The 23,412-nt window shown below is 34.6% G+C and overlaps 1 protein-coding gene across 10 annotated transcripts in view; it reads left to right on the plus strand.

The window, feature by feature from the left end:
- USP34 (ubiquitin specific peptidase 34) overlaps window positions 1–23,412 on the plus strand; it is a 236,077-nt gene that overhangs the window by 85,349 nt on the left and 127,316 nt on the right. For 8 of the 10 annotated variants that reach the window (XR_009054694.1, XM_057741862.1, XM_057741863.1 and 5 more), the window contains 7 exons: window positions 1,535–1,616; window positions 1,704–1,796; window positions 19,080–19,205; window positions 19,387–19,516; window positions 20,161–20,196; window positions 20,559–20,689; window positions 21,171–21,781. Coding sequence is in view for 9 of the 10 variants with exons in the window: in XM_057741862.1 (XP_057597845.1) it covers window positions 1,535–1,616; window positions 1,704–1,796; window positions 19,080–19,205; window positions 19,387–19,516; window positions 20,161–20,196; window positions 20,559–20,689; window positions 21,171–21,781 (1,209 nt within the window). In the remaining variant the exon portion in view is untranslated. Of the gene's footprint in view, window positions 1–1,534; window positions 1,617–1,703; window positions 1,797–19,079; window positions 19,206–19,386; window positions 19,517–20,160; window positions 20,197–20,558; window positions 20,690–21,170; window positions 21,782–23,412 lie in introns of those variants that run through there. The other 2 variants (XM_057741859.1, XM_057741866.1) reach the window with 2 other exon arrangements.

The following is a 23,412-nucleotide window of genomic DNA, read 5'->3' on the forward strand; positions in this document are numbered from 1 at the left end:
ACTGTTATCCAGAATATACAAAGAACTGTTAAAAAATTTAACAGAAAAAAAATGAACAATCTGATTAAAAAGTACACTAACTTTAGTAGACACTTCACCAAAGGAGATACACAGATGGCAAATGAACACATACAAAGATGCTCCTCTTTCATCAGGAAAATGCAAATAAAAACAACGATGAGATTCCACTACATGCCTACTGGAATGGTCAAAATCCAGAACACTGATAACACCAAATGCTGACAAAGAAGCGGAGCAGCAGGAACTCTCATTCATCGCTGGTGGGAATGCAAGAAGGTACAGCCACTTCGGAAGAGAGTCATAGTTTCTTACAAAACTCAGTGTACTCTTACCATATGATCCAGCAGTCATGTTCCCTGGCGTTTACCCAAAGGAGTTGAAAACTTAAGTCAACACAAAAACCTGCACACGGGTGATTATTGCAGCTTTATTCATAGTTGCCCAAACCTGGAAGGAACCACTGGGCTAATGACAAATGAAACAAAATGGATAAATCTTAATGCTGAGTGAAAATATAAATTATAGAAGAGTATATACTGTATCTTTTTTTTATGTGAAATTCTAGAAAATGAAAATTATAACAGAAAGCAAATCACTGGTTGTCTGGGCAGTGGGTTGTGGGAGCTGAGAAAAAGAAAGATTAAAAAGGGGCGTAAAGAAACTTTGGGTTGATGTGCTTTATCTTGACAGTGCTGGTGTATTCATAGGTGTATATTTAAGCTTAAATTCATTGAACTGTATACTTTAAATGTGTTCAGTTTATTATATTTCATACATATCTAAAAGCTTTAAAAGACAGATTAACTGATAAACTTACACTACCTTATTGGTAACATAATAATTTAGTTTCTGTGGTAGTGAGTTATTACTCTAAAAGAGAATTGATAGCTCTTTTTAAAAAATGAAAGATAATCTAAAACTGTTCAAAAATAAAAAGTTTACTTTTTGAAATGAAGGATGAATTGTTCCTAAGTGTAACCAAGTGTTTGAACAGTCAGTTGATAACTTTAGGGATCACATTAGCAGAACTTTGTTAGTATCAGTCAGGAGACTTGCAGTTTGGCTTGGAGGTTTTTTTTTTCCCCCCACCCGTTTGGTAACCTACTTTTCTGATGCTATCCTACTGTAGAGGACATATGGGGAAAACCTTCCCTGAATGTCTCAGTGCCTACTATGGAAATTAAAAATGGGAAGACAAGGTCTTTGCATAAGAAAATATATCACTTTTTTAGGTGTTACCCTTTGTATTCTCACCTGTGTACCTGGTATTAGTTATCCTAACTTTTCAGAATATTTTTCGCTTGCTTCTAAATTCAGGTAATATTACCGTTTCTTGTATTTCTGTTTGTTATTCTTTGTACTACTATTAACAGTTAATTGTACATAATCATTTCTTTATAATTTGTATGTGAACAGTTTTAGGTTTTTACCTGAGTCTGCTTATAGACATGGGAAAGAATGATACTAATATTTTAAAAAAAATGTATTAACTATTTTTGTTATTTGACTTTAGGTCCATTGCAAAAGAACTTGCAGACTGGCTTATAAGCAACAATGTGGTAGAGCATATATTTGGACCAAATTTACATATTGAGGTTTGTGGATTAATATATGACTTATCTGCTCCATTAAGAGAGAAGAATGCTTTTAAAAATTAACTATAATACATTTTTCTTTTCCAGATTATCAAACAGTGCCAAGTGATTTTGAATTTTTTGGCAGCAGAAGGGCGACTGAGTACTCAACATATTGACTGCATTTGGGCTGCAGCACAGGTAATTCAACAGTTTACATTTATTAAGTGCTTCTTTATTATATGTTCTAAGTTCTTTACTTCCCTGTAAGGTACATTCTACTATTATCCTCATTTTGTAGCTAGAGAAACCAAGACATGGGAAAAGCTGGGGATTGAATCTATGAAATCTGACTTCAGAGTGTATGTATTATCTTACTATACTACTGGTACAGTCGAAGGAAATAAAGTCAGTCAGTTAGAGGTTCTTGGTAATATTAAGAGATATTTTCCTGTTATTTCAGTTTATACAATCAATGCTTCTGTCCTGAACACTGTATTCATATGTTTCTTTTCTATTATACTATTTTCTTTTTTAATTTAATTTTTTGAATAGGCACATATCCATATGGCTCAAATTTCAAAAAGTAGTTATAAAAGCATATGCTATACATTTTCCCTTTCCTAGCCCTGTCTCCCATGCATGCACTTCCTAACTCTCAGGTGCGTCATAGATTTTCTATATAAATTGCTAATTTTAAACATTTTTCTTTCCTTGTTCTCTTTTCCACAAATGTATCATACTAAACGGACTTGGCTTTTTTTTTACTTAACAATTTATCCTGGAGATTATTATTCCATATCAATATATAGAACACTTTTTTTTTTTTTGAGGACTGCATAGTGTTTCATTGTATGCATGTACCATAGTTTATTTAACCAGTTCCTGTTCATGGGCACTATTTTTTTCTAATTCTTTTTATTGTAAACAATGCTACAATAAATAACTTATAGTTATTTCATCCATGTGCAAAACTATTATGTAGGATAAATTTCTACTTATAAGTAGAATTGTTAGGTTAAAGCTTATGTGTGGTTTACTTATGGTAGCTAATGGTGTGATAGTGCCAGTTTCACCTTATCCTCCTCAATAAATTGTGTTCTTAAACTTCTTTTTATTTACTAAGCTGATGGCAAAAAGTGTTATCATTGATGTTTTAAATTTGGATTTCTTTGTGTGAACCAGGTTGAAAATCTTGTGTTTAACAACCTTTTTGTTTTCTTTTCTTGGTATTCGTTTCCATCTATCAGTTGCTTTACTTATTTTCTTTTTTGTAGGAGATCTTTATATATCAGTGAAATTGGACTTTGTGTTATGAATTATGACTACGTTCTACTTTGATGTCTTCTTGCTAATTTACTTGAGGTGGTTTTTGCAGTTGAGTTTCAAGTTTGTGGTTTCAAACTTGTGGTTGAATTTTTCATGGCCTGTGGCTTTTGTGTAATGGTTTGAGATGCATTTCAAGATTACAACAAAATTCCCCTTTAGTTCCTTTCTATACATTTTGTTTCAATTTTATATTTTAATTTTCAATCCAGTAGGAATTTATCATGGTTCAAGGTGCCATGTACGTATCTAACATTTTCCCTCCATGTTTTTTTTAAATAAATAAATTTATTTATTTATTTATTGACTGTGTTGGGTCTTTGTTGCTGTGTGCAGGCTTTCTGTAGTTGTGGTAAATGTGGGCTGCTCTTCATTGAGGTGCGAGGGCTTCTCATTGCAGTGGCTTCCCTTGTGGAGCAGGGACTCTGTGTGTGCAGGCTTCAGTAGTTGCAGCACACAGGTTCAGTAGTTCTGGCTCACGGGCTCTAGAGCACAGGCCCAGTAGTTGTGGCACACGGGCTTAGTTGCTCCGCGGCATGTAGGATCTTCCTGGACAAGGGATCGAACGCGTGACCTCTGTGTTGTCAGGTGGATTCTTAACCACTGCACCACCAGGGAAGTCCCTCCCCCCATTTTTTAGTTATGTAGTTGCCCCATTCCATTTGTTCAGTAATTCTTCGCCTCACTGATTTGAGATGCCAATTTTTTCTTGACTGGGTCAATTTCTGGACTTTGTAGACTGACCTATTGGTATATTTAGTCATGAGCTATATACCAGGGATTGGTAAATTTATGGCCTGTGGGCTGGTCACTTCATTTTTTTTTTTTTAATAAATTTATTTATTGGCTGTGTTGGGTCTTTTTTGCTGTGCGCGGGCTTTCTTTTTAGTTATGGTGAGTGGGGGCTGCTCTTTGTTGTGGTGCGTAGGCTCCTCATTGCCGTGGCTTCTCTTGTTGCGGAGCATGGGCTCTAGGTGCGTGGACTTCAGTAGTTGCGGCACATGGGCTCAATAGTTGTGGCTCACGGGCTCTAAAGCGCAGGCTCAGTAGCTGTGGCGCACGGGCTTAGTTGCTCCACAGCATGTGGGATCTTCCTGAAGCAGGGATCAAACCCGTGTCCCCTGCATTGGCAGGCAGATTCTCAACCACTGCGCCACCTAGGGAGCCCGCGGTCACTTCATTTTGTAAATAGTTTTTTTGTAACATAGCCTTGCCTATTATTTTTCATATTGTTTGTGGCTGCTTCCACACTGCGGTGGCAGAGTACAGTATTTGTAACAGAGACTGTATCACTTGTAATCCTAAAATATTTATTGTCTGGCCCATCAAGATAACATTTGGTAGTTCTTGGTTTTATACTAATATCTTTTCTTTTTCACCCCTTGTGTCTGTGTAATATTTCTTTATCTGGCAAGGTTGATCCTTTCTCCTTATATATTTTTTATTTTTTTATTTTTTTGGGGGTACATCAAGTTCAATCATGTTTTTATACACATATCCCCGTATTCCCTCCCTTCCTTGACTCCCCCCCCCCTCGAGTCCCCCCCACCCTCCCCGCCCCAGTCCTCTAAGGCATCTTCCATCCTCGAGTTGGACTCCCTTTGTTATACAACAACTTCCCACTATCTGTTTTACAGTTGGTAGTATATATATGTCTGTGCTACTCTCTCGCTTAGTCTCAGTTTACCCTTCACCCCCCCGCCCCCTCCCATACCTCGAGTTCTCCAGTCCATTCTCTGTATCTGCATCCTCCTTATATTTTTTTTAAAAGAATCTTTGTCTCATTTTTCGATGTGAATTTTAGCATTGACTTATTCTTTAAAAATATTGTTTTTATTGTTATAATGATTGTTTTGAGAAGTGAAATTGTCTTCCTGTCCAAAACATGATATGCCATTTATTTTATTTTGTATCATTCAGCATTTCAGAGTTAGTTGTATATAGATTTTATTTCATGTTAAGCTTATTCTTAAGGATTTTAATTTTATTTATTATTGCTATTGTAGCTATTTCTCCCCTTATATTACTTGCTTTCATCCATTATATATTTATTTCTTGTGTATACTTAATGATCACTGCATATATATGTAAACTTTTTATATATTTTAGCATTTTAAAATTTTTTATTTTTTTAATAATTGTGGGCCTTGAGACCATACTTAATTCTTACATTGCTTGTGGTAATTTTGCAATATAGTTTTTTTAACTTCTCATATTTAATATTATCTATTTATACATCATTATCATTTTAACACATTAATGAAGAGTTCATATTTCAGAGTAATCCTAAAATACTTAGGAAATTCTCTTTCATAACTTTCAGAAAATGTTATTGTTTTTAGCAGATTTTTAATTTTTATTTTGTTCATAGCAAGACAAGCAAAATATGAGAATGATGATATAAGTACTGTGAAATAAATGACTAGGAATAGTGAAGCATTGTTTATTGAAACTGAAATTCATCAAATTTATAATTGATGGTATGGTGTATTAAAAAACTTGTAGTGTTTTACCCTAGCAAAAATTTGAAGTAACCTAATAAGGAAATGATTTAAAATTCTGACATAATCTGTGATACAGTCTGAAATAACTTAAAATATCTATAAAAGATAGTTTAATAAGATGAAATAAGTGTATTTTAAAGGTTATTTTATTTGAGTATTTCTGTGGTTTGTTTTAGTTTGTTACTTTTGAATGTACACAGATTGAGAATCATCAGGAATTTTTTTTTTTTTTAATCAGGAATTTTTAAATTTTGAGTTCTTTTTATTTGAGCACCAACTGTAACTGACTTCAGAGTATCCAGGGCTTGCTAGTTTCATACAGAGTCTTGCCTGACTCTTTTTTCCTTCCCTTTGGAGTAAGTTTTTGAGGTTGCTTTGCTCACTTGTTACACACACTTTACCCAGTAATAATTGGATTAGCTGCTGGTTTTTTCATTGTTTGTATCACAGTTCTTATATTGGAATCCAAGGAGAAAATAGACAAAGGTGGCAAATTGGAAATTGATTGAAAAAAGTGTGAATGGTTTATAAATATTTGAAAAATGTATATCTTTGATTATTATTAAATGTAAGTTCAGCTAACATAATAGCATTTTCATGTATTGGATAATTCTCATTATGTTTAACAATATACTGTATTGATCAGAGTGTGGTATAACTTTAGGAGAACAGTATAGCGTTCTCTTTCTGGTAATTTATCCTCTAAATACATGTACATGAAGATGTTTGATACAGCATTGACTACACTAGCAGATCATGAATGTCGGTCACTGTAGGACTAGTTAAATTTGAGGAAGTCCATCTAATAGAATGTTCTGTGGCCATGAGAAGCACTGAAGTTGCTGTATTATGCTCATGTGGAACAACCTCCAAGAAATATTTTTGTTAAACACTGCATAGGTAATAGATCTTTTATTAAGAGAAAACAGCAAGTATACAGTGTATTCTCCCACTGTGTATTAAAACAGTTATAAAAAGAGAATGTACATACATGTATATGTACTCTTTGTACTTGTGAATGTCTGGAACTATTGGAAAAACACACAAGGAAGTTTAACAGGTTTGCTGTTGGGGACGTGACCTGAGATAGGTGGGAGACTTTTATTGTCTATGTTTATGTAAACTTTGAAAATTTTACATGTTTATTAATTTTTTAGTACATATAAAAACTAGTACATAAAGTTACAGTAAACCTTTTGACATTTAAATGACTTTCTCTACCACTTAAAATTCCGTATTATTCTGGTTTGATTGGGTTACCTCTCTACATCTCCTTCTTCATACCCTTTCACCATAAAATCTTTTAGTGATAGGACATCAAAAAAATAAACTTGAGAATCTTTTCACTGTATTGGAATTTATTTATTTATTTTTAAATTTTATTTATTTATTGTCTGCGTTGCTGCACACGGGCTTTCTCTAGTTGTGGCAAGCGGGGGCTACTCTTCATTGTGGTGCGCAGGTTCCTCATTGTAGTGGCTTCTCTTGTGGAGCATGGGCCCTAGGTGCGTGGGCTTCAGTAGTTGCAGCACATGGGCTCAGTAGTTGTGGCTCACGGGCTCTAGAGCACAGGCTCAGTAGTTGTGGTGCATGGGCTTAGTTGCTCTGTGGCATGTGGAATCTTCCCAGGGCAGGGCTCAAACCCGTGTTCCCTGCATTGGCAGGTGGATTCTTTACCACTGTGCCACCTAGGAAGTCCTGGAATTTATTGTTAAATGCTTTCCATATTTGAAGAACTTATAAATAAATTTATGTAACTTACTGAGATAATTTTATTTTAAAATGCAGCTAATAGTTTTTTGGGGATAGATTTTCATGTCTCAGTGACAGAAGTAAAATTCCCTAGGATTTAGAAGGAACTTAAATATCATCTGATTCAGATGTGCATTATGTATATTTTGAAGAGAACTAGTTCATAATTTTCATCAGATTCTCAGTGGGATTATGTGATGACTAATTTTAGAAATGCTGATATGTGCTTTGTTGGTTATTGGCTTCTGCATGTATATTTGTACACACATTTAGATCACTGCTTTATGAGTGAGACATTGCATACTGTTAGCATGTGAAGTTATGATTGTACTTCAGTTATAATCTAGCCACTGCAGTATTTGCCTCTATGTTACATCTTATGATTTGAATTCTACTCATTCCTGCCTTTTTAGGAGCTGTTAATATGAATGATGATTCCTTCTTGTATTATATATTCAAACCTCTTGTCTATACTGTATTCTTTCTTTTATGTTGTTGGGTCTTTCCGCATGCCTTTGCTATCTATTTATACTTAAGGAAGACAACTGGTAAGTAGCCTGGATATTCTTGGGTGTTGTGAAATATTTTTCTGTTAGAGCTCTTAAAAAGACTCCTGGGAATGGGAAACAGAGGAGGGAATGGAAAAATAGGATTTCATGTCCATGCCTCACTCCTGCTGTCCATCGAATCTGGTACTCAGATGAGTTCAGAAATTTTTCCAGTTACATTGGGAAAATAGACCTATCTCCTCTGCAGCTCACTCACAGTTTTTCTGAGCTATAGCTTTCTCTACCTGTACATTTAAAAATGTATTCCCATTCATGTCAGTCATTCAGAAATTTGTTGAAATCTCATATCTATCATTATTAATAATATTAACTTTTTTTGGTGGGGGGTGCGCCATGTAGCATATGGGATCTTAGTTCCCTGACCAGGGATGGAACCCATGCCCCCAGCATTTGGGGGCACCAGGAAAGTCTCTCATATCTATTATTGATTCTCATTTTCTTTGTGGGTTTATTTCTTTTCATTCTGAATTAAAGTAATGATTGATTTTCCTTTAGAGAATATGAGGAAATTCTTATTTTTCTCTTCTCATTTTCCACTTTGCCCTTTTTATTATGTTATTTTTATTTTATCATGTTATATAACTTTTAAATTCTGTACTATAACCAAAATTTACACAGTTGTTTAGTATTAATTTTATATTTAGGTATATGATTTACCACAAATTATTCTTCCTTATTCCTGTTTTTCTAATTCCTTTTTCCTTATTCTAGACTTAATTTGTGTTTACTTTTGTGGATTTCACAGAGTAGACTTTTGTCTTCCCTTGTTGGTTTGTAAGCAGGCCCTGTACACAGAGGTCAGGGAGAGACTGAAGAAAGACAGGGAGAGACTGAAGAAAGAGGCAGAGATCACTCCAGGTTGGTAGGTGGCAGATTTAATAAGCAAGGGAACTTACCTAGATCTCTGCACTCACCTGCCAAATCTTAGAAGTTTATAAGAGAGGCCTTAACTGGGTTTAGGCACAAATACTGTCTAGATGGTCTCAACACCTCCCTCTCCCTCTCCCTCTCTCTGTAATAGCTCCCACTTTGGGAACAGCAGGCAGGCAGAACATATATTCCAATGGCAGGGGAAGGAGTGAGGAGCCTCTGCTTGCCTAGTTTCAGCTTAAAGGTTAATTGGTAGTCATGTCCTCTCTATTATCTCCCCCCATACCCCCCTCCCATCTCTGAAGAGAAATTTATGGATATTTTACTCTGGGTTTCTACACATTTGAGATGTCTGATTTCTTTGTACTTGAAGAGTTTGATTGAATGTCATATTACTAAAGCCACTCTTGTTTTCCATCAGAACTGTGTAGTATACATGAAGAGTAGTCATTTTATGAACAACTTTTATTTTTAATATTTTATGAAGATAAATATCTGATATATATCCTGTCATTTTTTGTTGGCAGAATTTTTCTCTCATGTCATTTTTCAGGTGTTCATTAATCCCATGAGGTTTTTTTCTTTTTAACTGGTTTTGGGTTTTTGGTTGATGGCCTTTAACATATTTTTTTCCTTTATTTAAAAATTTTTTATTGTACAAATATATACAACATAACCAATAATTTACCATTTTAACCATTCATAAGTATACACAGTTCAGTGGCGTTAAATATATTCACAGAGTTTTTTAACCATCACTTATCTTTATCCAAAACTTTGACATCATTCCCAGTAAAAACTCTGTACCTGTTGAACAATAACTCTCCATAGCTCCTTCCTCCCCTCCCAGGGGGCTTTTGGTTTCCTCTGTTCTACATTGTGTCTGTATGAATTTGCCTATTCTAGGTACCTCATTTGATGGAATCATAAAATATTTGTCTGTGTCTGGCTTATTTTACTAAACAATTTTTTCAGGGTCCATCCATGTTACAGCATATATAAAAATTTTCTTCCTTTTCATAAGTAATATTCCATTGTATGTATATACCACATTTAGATCCATTTATCCATCAATTCCACCTTTTGGTGAGTCGATTCTACCTGTTAGCTGTTTATTGTAGATATTACTTCTGTGAACGTGAATGTACAAATACATGTTTGAATCTCTGCTTTCAGTTCATCTGTATATGTACCCCAGGGTTGAACTTCTGGGTCATATGGTAAATCTAGGTTTAACCTTTTTATAAACCACCAAGCTTCTACAGCAGCTGCAATATTTTACACCTCATCAGCAATACAGGCAAGTTCTAATTTCTTCACATCCTTGCCAACACTTTTTGTCTTTTTAAAAAAAATTTAGCCATCCTAGTAGGTGTGAAGTGGTATCTAATTGTGGTTGTAATTTGCATTTATTTGCATTTTAATTACTAATGACGTTGAGCAGCCTTTCCAGTGTTTAGTGGCCATTTGTGCATCTTCTTTGGAGAAGAGTTTATTCAAGTCCTTTGCCTGTTTTTGTTTTTTGTTTTGTTTTGTTTTTTAAGCTCTGTATTGGAATATAATTGCTTTACACTCTTGTACCAGTTTTTGAGGTACATAAAGTGAATCAGCTGTGTTTATACATATATCCCCATATCCCCTCCCTCCCGTGACCCCCTCCCTCCCGTGACCCCCTCCCTCCCTCCCTATCCTGGCTCTGTAAGGCATCACCCATCATCGAGTTGATCTCCCTTTGTTATACAGCAGCTTCCCACTAGCTATCTGTTTTATAGTTGGTAGTGTATATATGTCTATGCTACTCTCTCACTTCGCCCGAGCTTCCCCTTCGCCTCCCCCCTCCCCCGCCCAACCCTGTGTTCTCCAGTCCATTTTATGCATCTGCATCTTTATTCTTAACCTGTCACTGGGTTCATCAGAACCGTTTTTTTAGATTCCATATATATGAGTTAGCATACGGTATTTGTTTTTCTCTTTTGCCTATTTTTGAATCAGATGGTTTGAGGGTTTCTGTTAAGTTTTAGGAGTACTTTATATATCCTGGATGGTAAGCTCCTATCAGGTATGTAATTTGCATATATTTTCTCCAACTCTGTAAGTTGTCTTTTGCTTTCTTGAAAGTATCCTTAGATGCACAGAAGGTCTGAATTTTGGTGAAGTTTGATTTATCTATTTTTTCTTTTCTTGCCTGTGTTTTTGGTGTCATATAAAGGAAGCCATTGTCAAATCAAATGTTGTGAAGATTTTCTCCAGTGTTTTCTTAGAAGAGTTTTATGTATTTATGTCCTGAATTTAGCTCTTTGATCCATTTTGAGTTAATTTTTATATATGGCATAAGGTAAAAGTCTATCTTAATTCTTTTGCATGTGAATATCCAGTTTTCTCAGTACCTTTTTTTTTTTTTTTTTTTTGAACTGTCCTTTCCCCATTGAATGCTCTTGGCCACTGTTGAAAAATCGTGTGACCAGTTATGTGAGGGTGTATCTCTGTGTTCTCTCTTCTGTTACATTGGTCTAAATATGTTTGTCCTTATGCCAGTGCTACACAGTTTGAATTACTCTATTTTTGTTGTGTTTCAAAGGCTTTTTTTTTTTTTTTTTCAAGATTGTTTTTGGCTTTCAGAACTCTTTCCAATTCCATATGAATTTGAGCACTGGATTTTCCTTTTTTTTTTAGGCTTTTGGAATTTGATAGAGATTGTGATGAATCTGTAGATTGCTTTAGGTAGTATTGATTACGTTGTCTTCTATTCAAGAACATAGGATGTCTTTATATGTATTTAAATCTTTAATTTCTTTGAGCAATGTTTTGTAGTTTTCACTGTACAGATCTTTCACTTCCTTTGTCTCATTTCTAAGTAGTTATTCTTTTTGTGCTATTGTGAATGGAATTGCTGTTTTAAATTTCTTATCAGATAATTCATTGCTGGCATATAGAAACAGCTGAATTTTGCTTGTTGAGCTTGTTCTGTATAACTTTGTGAATTTGCTTATTAGCTCTACTAGCTTTCTATGTGTATATAATCATGGCATTTATGAATAGTTTTACATCTTCCTTTCCAGTTTATTTGCCCTTCCTCCCTCCCTCCCTCCCTTCTTTCCTTCCTTCACCTCTGGCTAGAATTTCTGTGTAGTGTTGAATGACAGTGGTGAATGTGAGCATCATTGTCTTGTTTCTGATCCTAGGGGAAAGTTTTTCAGTCATTGGGTACTGAGTGTTAGCTGTGGGGTTTTTATAAATATACTTTATCATGTTCAGGACTTTTTCTTCTATTCTTAAAGTTCTGAGACTTTTTATCTTAAAGGGGTGTTGGATTTTTGTTGGATGCCATTTCTGCATCAATTGGAGAGATTATGTGGCTTTTTTCCTTCTATTAATATGATGTTACAGTAATTGATTTTCATATTGATCTACCCTTGCATTCCTAGACTAAATCTCACTTGGTCACAGTGAAAATTCTTTTAGTATACTGTTGTATTTAATTGCTTTGCTAATATTTCATGGAGGAGTTTTGTGTCGTTGAAAGAGATACTGCTCTGTGATTTTTCTGTTCTTATAAAGGCTTTGGTATCAGGTTAGTGCTAGTCTCATAGAATGAGTTAGGAAGTATTTCATTCTCTTCAGTTTGAGGGGAGGGTTTGAGAAGGATTGGTAGTAATTTTTCTTTAAATGTTTGGTAGAATTCACTAGTTATGCCATGCTTTGCTGGGAGGTTGATTACTGACTCAGTCTCTTGTTAAAGATCTGTTGACATTTTCCTTTTCTTCTTAAGTCAGTTTAGGTAATTTGTAAGGAATTTTTTGGCATACAATTGTTCATGATATTTTCTTTCTTTTTTTATTTATTTTTCATTTTATTTATTTATTTATTTATTTATTTATTATTTTTTTGGGGGTACACCAAGTTCAATCATCTGTTTTTATACACATATCCCCGTATTCCCTCACTCCCTCAACTCCCCCCACCCTCCTGTCCCCGTCCTCTAAGGCATCATCCATCCTCGAGTTGAACTCCCTTTGTTATACAGCAACTTCCCACTGGCTATCTATTTTACAGTTGGTAGTATGTATATGTCTATGCTACTCTTTCCCTTCGTCTCAGCTTCCCCTTCACCCCCCGCCCCCCATGATATTTTCTTATAATTTTTTGTTAACCTCTGTTTGGTAGTAATATCCCACTTTCACTTTCTGATTTTAGCTATTTATATCTTCTCTCTCTCTCCTCTTCTGAAAATCTTTTTGTCAGTCTAGCAAAAAGTTTATTTTGTTAATCTTTTAGAAGATCCAACTATTGCTTTTGTTAATTTTAAAATATTGTTTTCCTAATCTGTGTTTTATTTATCTGTGTTGTCCTCTTTGTTACTTCCCTTCTTTTAGCTTTGGGTTTAGTTTATTATTTTTCTCATTCCTTGAGTGGTAAAATTAGGTTGTTGATAATGAGATCATTTTAAATTTGCATTTATATTTGATAAACTTCCTTCTGTGCAGTGCTTTTCTGCATTCCATGTTTTTTGGTTTGTTGTTTTTTCAAGTTCATTCGTCTCTAAATATTTTCTGATTTTCTTTGTGATTTTTTTCTTTGATCCATTGGTTGTGTAAGAATGCATTATTTAATTTCCACATATTTGTGAAATTTCTAGTTTTCCTTCTAGTACTGATTTCTTAACTTCATTCTTTTGTGGCCAGAGAAAACACTGTATGACATCTGTCTTTTTAAATCTGTTGAGACTTGTTTTGTGGCCTAACATACCGTCTGTCCTGGAAAACATCCCTTGTGTACTTCAGAAAAGAATGTGTTTTCTGCTGTTGTTGTGTGGAGTGTTCTCTATATGTCTGTTGGGTCTAATTTTTTTATTGTGCTTTACCAGTTTTCTCTTTCCTTAACTTTTCTTCTTTCTAGTTGTTCTATCCATTATTGAAGTGGATTATTGATGACTACAACTATTACTGTAGAACTTTCTATTTCTCCCTTAATTTCTGTCAATTTTTTTGCTTCAGTGTCTATTAAATATTGTTGCTACATTGAATCTTTTATTAATGAATGATGTTACCATTCATCTCATAACCTTTTTTTAAAAAAATCTTTAACTGTGGTAGGAAAAAAAAAACCCCATGAAATTTATCCTCTGAACCATTAAAAAATTCTAGAAGTGTTAACTTTATTCGTATTGTCATGTAACAGATCTCTAGAGCTTTTTCATCTTCCAGAACTGAAAGTCTACATCCATTGAACAACAAGTCCCTAACTCTCCTTCCTCACCTCTTCTGGTATCCATCATTTGACCCTGCTTCCATCATTCTGTCTTCTCTATATGTTTCATATTAGTGGAATCCTGTAGTATTTGTCCTTTTGTGACTGGCTTATTTCACTCAGCATAGTGTCCTCAAAGTTCACCCATGTTGTGGCATATGATAGGATTTCCTCCCCTTTTTGGCTGAATTATATTTTATTGTATGTATGTGCCACATTGTACTTATACATTAATTTGTTGATGGGCATTTGTGCTCTTCCACATCTTAGCTGCTGTAAATAATGTTGTAGTATACATGGGTGTGCAGATATTTCTTTGAAATCCCACTTTTAACTCTTGGATATATACCCAGGAGTGGGATTATTGGATTATGTGATAATTCTTCTTTTTCCAGTAACTTTTTAAAAATTTAAAGTCTGTCTTATTTGATGTTAGTATAGTCGGCCCAGCTTTCTTTTGCTTATTATTTACATGGAATATCTTTTTCCATCCTCTCCTATTTGTGTCTTTGGATGTAAAATGAATCTCTTGAGGACAGTGTGTATTTGTATCATGTGTTTTTAATCCATCCTCCTGTTCTCTGTCTTTTGATTGGAGTGTTAAAACCATTTACATTTATTTTAAAAATATTTTCATTGAAATATAGTTGATTTACAATGTTGTGTTAGTTTCAGCAAAGTGTACAGCAAAGTGATTCAGTTATACGTATATATATATATAAATATATATTCTTTTAAAATTCTTTTCCATTATAGGTTATTACAAGATATTGAGTATAGTTCCCTGTGCAATACAGTAGATCCTTTTTAATTATTTTATATATAGTATTATGTATATTTTAATCCCTAAACTCCCAATTTATCCCTCCACCAAACCATTTGTATTTAAAGTAATTACTCAAAGAGGCATTTAATTCTGCCATTTTTCTGTGTTTTTTCTATAGGTCTTTATAGTATTTTTGTCCATTATTTCCTCCATCACTGACTTCTTTTTTGTTTAGTTGACTTTTTTGTAGTGAAATATTTTGATTCTCTTCTCATTTCCTTTTGTGTGCATTCTGTAGATACTGTGTGTATAAAACGGTAATTACATTTGACATATTTAAGTTTTTATAATCTAATTTGAATTTATGCCAGCTTGATACCATATGAAAACTTTGTTTCTGTACAGCTCCATCGCCCTTATTTTTGTTAGTAATATCACAGATTGCGGCTTTATACAGTTTGTGCCCAATTGTGTAGAATAATAATAATTTTTCTTGTTTTTGTCCTTTAAATCACTTGGGAAATAAAAAATGGAATTAGAAGTGAAAAGTACAGTAATATTAGCTTTTAATTGTCTTTGTATTTATCTTTACCAGAGATCTTTATTTCTTCACTGTTGTCTAGCTTCCTTTCACTTTATTCTGAAGGACTTCCTGTTGCATTTCTTGTAGGGCAGGTCTAATTTTGTTTATCTGGAAATGTATTAATTTCTCATTATTTAAGGACAGGTTTTGCCAGTTACAGAATTCTGAGTTGAAAGTTTTTTCTCTCACCCTTTGATATATCAGCCTTCTTCCTCTGGCATCCAAGGTTTCTGATTAGAAATTAGCTGATAGTCTTATTAAGTATCTGTTATATGTGAATTGCTTATCTCTTGCTGCTTTTACGATTATTTTATCATCTTTGGCTTTTAACAGTTTGATTATAATGTCTTGGTATATAACTCTCTGAGTTTAACCTACTGGGAGTTGGTTGAACTTTTTGGATTTGTAGACTTATGTCTTTCCTCAAGTTGAGAAGCTTTTGGCCATTCTTTCTTTTTTTTTAAATAAATTTTTACTTATTTATTTATTTGTTGGCTGTGTTGGGTCTTTGTTGCTGCTCTCAGGCTTTGTTGCTGTTGCAGTGAGCAGGGACTACTCTTTGTTGCGGTGCACAGGCTTCTCATTGCGGTGGCTTCTCCCGTTGCGGGACATGGGCTCTGGGCACATGTGCTTCAGTAGTTGTGGCATGCGAGCTTGGTAGTTGTGGCTCTCGGGCTCTAGAGCACAGGCTCAGTAGTTGTGGCACATGGGCTTAGTTGCTTCGCGGCATGTGGGATCTTCCTGGCCCAGGGATTGAACCCATGTCCCCTGCCTTGGCAGGCAGATTCTTTACTGTGCCACCAGGGAAGTCCCAGCCATTATTTCTTTAAATATACTTTGTGAACCTTTCTTTTTCTCCGGGATTTCTACAAGTATATTTGGTAGACAGGATGCTGTCCCACAGGTCCCTTAGACTGTTTACTTTTCTTCATTCTTTTGTCTTTCTGTTCCTTAGATTCAGTAATTTTGGTTGTTCTATTTTCTTCCGTTGTCCTGTTTTCAAATTTGCTTATTCCTCTGCTTGCTCAGATCTGCTTTTGAGCCCCTCTAGTGTATTTTTTATTTCAGTTATTTTACTTTTCAGCATTTCTTTTTGGGTCCTTTTTATAATCTCTGTCTTTTTATTGACATTCTCATTTTGTTCAGGCATTATTTTCCTGCCTTTATCCTTTTCTTTTAGCTCTTTTAACATCTTTAAGGCTAGGTGTTTTAAGATCTTTGTCTAGTAATTCTTATGAGTGAGCATGCTACAAATGATGAGTACATCTGTACTGATTTATTTTATTCATTTGAGTGGGCCATATTTTCCTGTGTCTTTTTATATTTTGTGTTGGTTTTCTTCTTTTTTTGGTTGAAAACATTGTTTGAATTTTGTAATATGGTAACTTTGGAAAAGAGATTCTCTTCCTTTCTCGGAGTTTGTTCTTTGTTGATTGATCCCTAGCCCCAAAACATACAATGTGAAAGCTTATGGCCTTTTCAGGTTTTTTCCTGAGCCTGTATCTTTCCCTGGAAATGTGCAGTACCTTTCTAAATTCTTCTAAATATTCAGTTGTTATTGAGTGTCTAAAAAAAACCCCTGGTGTGACTTCTTTAATTATCCCAGTAGTCACTCTAGCTGATTTGTGTGTGTGTTTTTTTTTTTTAATTAATTAATTAATTAATTAATTGGCTGTGTTGGGTCTTCATTGCTGCGCATGGGCTTTCTCTAGTTGTGGTGAGCAGGGGCTACTCTTTGTTGTGGTGCATGGGCTTCTCAGTGCAGTGGCTTATCTTGTTGCAGAGCATGGGCTCTGGGTGCGTGGGTTTCAGTATGTGGCACATGGGCTCAATAGTTTTGGCTCATGGGCTCTAGAGCACAGGTTCAGTAGTTGTGGCGTACAGGCCTAGTTGTTTTGGTATCTTCCCGGCCCAGGGATCAAACCCGTGCCCCCTGCCTTAGCAGGCAGATTCTTAACCACTGCGTCACCAGGCTTCCCTTATACCTCTAGCTTATTTGGGTTGAAACAATGGCAGCTAACCTTTGTGCCTGCACCTCAGCCATCAGATGTAGCAATCTGAGTTCAGAACACAGAAATTTGTTATTTGAAGCACAAGATCAAATTGGCTACTCTGGAGTTTCAGAATAGTTACATCAGACAGTTTCTCCCTGACATCCTTTTCCTCTCTTTTCTTTTCAATAACCAGTGAAGAAGACTCCACACTGCCATTTTTACCAGGAACTGAAGCTGTTGATCTTAATATTTTTTTCCTGACTTTCCAAATGCGTCTTCATAATGTGCATCTTGAAAAGAGCCTTATGTATCTTTTGCCTCAGTTACAGGATTACTTAATTATCTTTGAGGATCTTGTTACTAAAAAATAACCAAAGTTATATCTATTATGAAAATCCCATTTTATTAATAAAGTTGGCATAAATCAGAAATTTGTCACGCAGTATGTTTTTTATCACATTTTAATTAGGAAAAGTATAAATCTAATAGTTACTTGTTGACAAACAGCAAGTATAAATTGTTAGTACAGTCCAATTATAATGTTAATATTGTATTAAAATTAATATTCTTAGATAAGATCTATCTATGAACTCAGCAGACTTATAATTGATGATTCACTTTTCAAAGTCAAATTTTGTTTTTGGTCTTAAAGTACTGCAATTGTGTAAATAACACTGTTCAATTAAATAGTAGCATTGAAGTAAATAGTGTAGTTTATTAGAAGTCACCTCAACATAGAGGGATGCTTCCAACGTTATTTTATTTTGCCTTCTATTTCAAAATTAGGTTGTGTATATTTACCCTGATAAGATGATGCAGTAGAAGAGAGTTTATGCGATTTACACCTGAAAAACAGAAAAGTCTGTGTTTTAGAATAGAAAAATCTACATTTTCTTATAGACTTTTTTATGTATTGAAGATAAGTAAGATACATTTTTACCTTTGGAGTCCTGAAATTGGGTATTTCTGGCCTAGTCATATTTGCTGTGGTATCTTGATTTAGCAGTTAGCAGCTTTATAGCTATAAAAGATACTTATTTTACATGACATTGTAATATTTAGTAGTCATATCTTTGTAAATATTGTATTTTCCCTTATATTTACATAATTCTGTTTAGTATAACAAAGGAGACTTTCCTAGTTTATATTATGTAGACCTTGATTATTTTGTACTCTGTTTTAATTAATGAACATGTTATATAAATACTTTCTGACCACTTAACGTGAGAAATATAATACAGTTGATCCTTGATCAACATGGGGATTAGGGACAGCAGCACTCTACATAGTTGAAAATCCATGTATAACGTTACAGTCAGCCTTCTGTATCCACAGTTTCATATCCGTGGATCATATAGTACTGCAGTGCATATTTAGTGGGAAAAAAAATCCTTGTGTAAGTGGATGCACGGAGTTCAAACCTATGTTGTTAAAGGTCCACTGTACACTTCAAAAATAATATTTATTTGGCTTTCTCTGCTAATTGTAATTTATTTTTTAATGCCTACATTTTAATTTATTATTTAACTTATTTTTGTATTAGTTATATGTTTCTTAATTGAATTGGAGTCCTTTTTATACTTGGATTCCAGAAACTATTTATTGTGGGCTTCTCTCTTGAGGTTAAAAAATTATGCTTGTGGTATGCTTGGATAAGGTGAAGTTCTGCTTAAGTGGAATTTTATTTTCAGTTTTATGTACTGTGATTTATGATATTTGGTAATTAACATCTCACTAATATTTTAAAAATATCAGGGTACCAGGCAGCTTGTTCACTTTTAAACTTATGTGACTTTTAAAAATATAGTTTGTTTATTTATTTATTTATGTAGTATAATTATTTTTGACTATTGTCTTTACTTTTATATTCTAGTTGAAACATTGTAGTCGGTATATACATGACTTGTTTCCTTCACTTATCAAGAATTTGGATCCAGTACCACTTAGACATCTTCTTAATCTGGTCTCTGCTCTTGAACCAAGTGTTCATACTGAACAGGTAATTGATTCAAAACATAATGTTTTTGTTTTTTCTTGTAAAGTGAAAATTTATTTGTGATTCAGATGATTTAACTTGTAATTTATTACTGTTGGTATTTCAGTTAAGCAGAAGGATATTAAATTTGTTAGTGTTTCCTAAAACCTCTAATTTCAACATCTGTCTCTTTTTTTTTTTAAAGACACTGTACTTGGCATCGATGTTAATTAAAGCATTATGGAATAATGCACTAGCAGCTAAAGCCCAACTATCTAAACAGAGTTCTTTTGCGTCTTTATTAAACACTAATCTTCCCATTGGAAATAAGAAAGGTCAGTATAGCATTATGTAATTTGAAGTAAGTTGTCCATAACTCAGATTAGTTTCAGTTAAATCTCAATTTTGAAGTAAGTTGGAATGGGAGCTGTTGGTTTTGTGAGAAGGTTAATAAATTAGCTCATGTTTTTGGTTTACTGTTCAAGTAACAGCAATGAAATTTCAGTAGTTACTGGATCTTCTTTCATTAGCATTCTTCTCTTTAAAAAAAAAACAAACACCATTTCCTAAAAGCTTTTAGAGGTTTTGGTTAGAAAACAATCAACATGCTTTGTTTTAGAAATAGTTTTGAGAATAGAATATAGTGATACATTTCTCTTTCTGTGTTTTCTACTTCCAAATTTTCTGCCGTGTCAGGTGTTTTATGTGTGCTTTTACATGTATAGCTTTCTAGGGTTTCCTAAAACTTTATCAACTTTACCCCTCTTTTTGTCTCCTGACATCATATACTACTGTTTTCTTAGGCTTTTTTGTACAGGCACCCACAACTACTACGGCAAGTGGTAGGGACTTACATTATTGCAGGTTTCCCTACCTGTAAGTAGCTTGTTAATTATGTAATAAGAAGAAGTGATACATGCCCCAAAGAAATTCAGTCACTTAGATTATTTCCATCCTGTTTTTTTTCCTTTTCCTTCAGAGGAAGAAGAGCTCAGAAGAGCTGCACCATCACCTTGTAAGTTGAGTCTTAGAAATGTATGGCAAGATGACTTGTAGTCTTATTTTGATGATCATCTAGAGTTAATTAATTTTATATATTTGTATCAGAGTGATAAAGTTCATTTTGCACAGATGTAAATGCTGGCTACTTATCTCTTACCCTTTTTGTTTAAATCATTAGTATCTTTGCTTTTAATTGAAATCATGTATATCCTCTTCAGAAATAATTGGCAAATGTTAACATATTTCCAGATTATAATTTTGGCAACTTAGCATGAAGCTTTGGTATACCAAAGAATCAAAGGATTATGACATTCTGATAGATTCATGTTAATACAAGTTAGAAGTAAAAAAAAAAACCCCATCATTTTAATATAGGGTCACCTGCAGCCAGTCCTCAAAGCAGTGATAACAGTGATACTCATCAAAGTGGAGGCAGTGACATTGAAATGGATGAGCAACTTATTAATAGAACCAAACATGTACAGCAGCGACTTTCAGATACAGAGGTATGAAAATACTTTTTTCTCCCCCTTTAAAGAGATTTTTTGACTTTCGGGTTTGTGCTATGTTTATCCTTTGAACTGGGAATATAGACATGATCCTCCCTGTTGAGGCTCTCCTATCTTTTTAGTGTCATTGAGGTTCTTTACTTTTCGTTGTTTTTAATTCCATTTTGTATTGTTCAGTGAAGTTTGTCAGGATGGTGGCAGCCTTTTAAAAAAGTACAGTGTGTTGGGCTTCCTAGGTGGCACAGTAGTTAAGAATCCGCCTGCCAATACAGAGGTCACGGGTTCAATCCCAGCTCCAGGAAGATCCCACATGCCGCGGAGCAACTAAGCCTGTGTGCCAAAAAAAAAAAAACAAAAAACAAAGAATGCAAAAAAAAAAAAAAAAAAAAAAAAAAAAAAAAGTACAGTGTGTTAATGTCATTTACTTTTTTCTTACTAGTTTAAATATTTATTTAGATGTCTTTGTTTCTAAATATAGGAATCCATGCAGGGAAGTTCTGATGAAACTGCCAACAGTGGTGAAGATGGAAGCAGTGGTCCTGGTAGCAGTAGTGGACACAGTGATGGATCTAGCAATGAGGTGAATTCTAGCCATGCAAGCCAGTCAGCAGGGAGTCCTGGCAGTGAGGTACAGTCAGAAGACATTGCAGATATTGAAGCCCTTAAAGAAGAAGATGAAGATGACGATCATGGTCATAATCCTCCTAAAAGCAGTTGTGGTGCAGATCATCGGAACAGAAAGTTAGAAAGTCAAGCAGGCATTTGCTTAGGGGATTCCCAAGGCCCATCAGAAAGAAGTGGGACAAGCAATGGAACAGGAAAGGACCTGGTTTTTAACACTGAATCAGTGCCATCGGTAGATAATCGAATACGAATGTTAGATGCCTGTTCGCACTCTGAAGACCCAGAACATGATATTTCAGGGGAAATGAATGCTGCTCACATAGCACAAGCATCTCAGGAATCTTGTATTACACGCACTGGGGACTTTCTTGGGGAGACTATTGGGAATGAATTATTTAATTGTCGGCAGTTTATTGGTCCACAGCATCACCACCACCACCACCATCACCACCACCACCATGATGGGTAAGTCTGCCTGGAGGTAAAACAGCTTACATTTCCTTTAGGGAGTTAGTTATAAACTGTATTTATTCAGTTGTGGTATATTCTAGATCAGTGCTATCCAATGTGAATATAATGTAAGCTACAAATACATGCCATAAATATGTCATTTTTAATGTTAATTAAGTTATTTATGGCCACACCATGCACCTTGTGGGATCTTGGTTCCCCAGGATTGAACCCATGCCCCTCTGCAGTGGAGGCGCGGAATCTTAACCATTGGACTGTAAGGGAAAGTCCCAATTTTTAGTTTTCTAATGGACACATTTTAAAAAGGAAGATGAAACAGATAAGATTAATTTTAATTATGAATTTTTATTTAAAGTAGTAATATCCAAAATATTTAATATATCCACATGCAATCAGTATAAAATTAATAAAATATTTTTTCTTTTTTTGGTACTGTCTTCAATAATCTGTGTATATTTAACACTGCTAACATATCTTTGTTTAGACCAGCCACTTTTTACATGTGCAGTGGCCACAGGTGACTAGTGGCTGTTGTATTGGATAGCACAGATCTAGATCTTCAGCTCCTTGTAATAATTGCCGAAAAGTGGATAGAAAATTGCTTGTGGAAACTTCTATTAAAGTGTGATCATGAAGAGGGAAATTTTATGCACATTCTAATTTTAGGATTTTAGTAAGGATAAAACCTCAGCATGAAGCTTTTTGATTATCTGCGAAATACACCTATGGTGTTTGATAGTAAGTGATTCTGTCATTTACTAGTGTTGCAATATTGGGCAAAGTACTCAGTTGTTCTTTCCATCATTTTCTCATCTATAAAATAGATAACAGTACTACCTGTAACAATAGTACCTATCTCATGGGCTTATTGTCAACATTTCATGGGCTAATATGATTGGCACAGAATAAGAGCTTAATAAATATTAGCTGCTATTTATTATTACTGTTATTGCAGGTGGTAATATTTGAGTTAATGATGAAATTAGGGATATGTGGTTTATCAAGATTCTTCTTAGATCTGACTATTTGCCAGGCCTTTCAGAATTCAATATGGTTGTTTGGGAGAACTTCATATCCATACATATTCCTACTGTTGATGTTTTGGGCCAGGTAATTCTGTGTTTTGGATTTACAGCAGTGTGAATGCTGCCCTGTGCATTGTAGGATGGATATTTAGCAGCATCCCTAGCCTCTGTGCTTTTATACTAGAGTCATCTCCCGAGTTATGGTAACCAAAAATTGTCTCTAGATGTTACTGGATGTCCCCTTGGCCTTTCTGTTTGAGAACCAGTGGTTTATGGTCTGACATTACAGAAATGCACATTCAGAGTTCTCCCCAGGACATACTGAAGACAAAGCAATTAGTTCATAAAACTGAGGAGGAGGGTAATATATTCAGTTTGTCACATTGTAAACCTCTTTTAGTGTTCACACCAACCCTCTACCTGAAAAGACCTAATGTTTAATTTTTTTATCTTAGCCATTTCCATATTCTCTGTGTATGGATACCACCTTGTGAATCTCTAAATCAGTCCTGAACTTTTCTTCTTCATGTTATTTTTATCCTTTTGGCTTTGCATCCTTAGAGCACCCTGTATGGTATGTTTTAGAAGGGAGTGCTTAAT

Source organism: Hippopotamus amphibius, chromosome 7 (genome assembly GCF_030028045.1).
Source record: "Hippopotamus amphibius kiboko isolate mHipAmp2 chromosome 7, mHipAmp2.hap2, whole genome shotgun sequence".
NCBI classification, from domain to species: Eukaryota; Metazoa; Chordata; class Mammalia; order Artiodactyla; family Hippopotamidae; genus Hippopotamus; species Hippopotamus amphibius.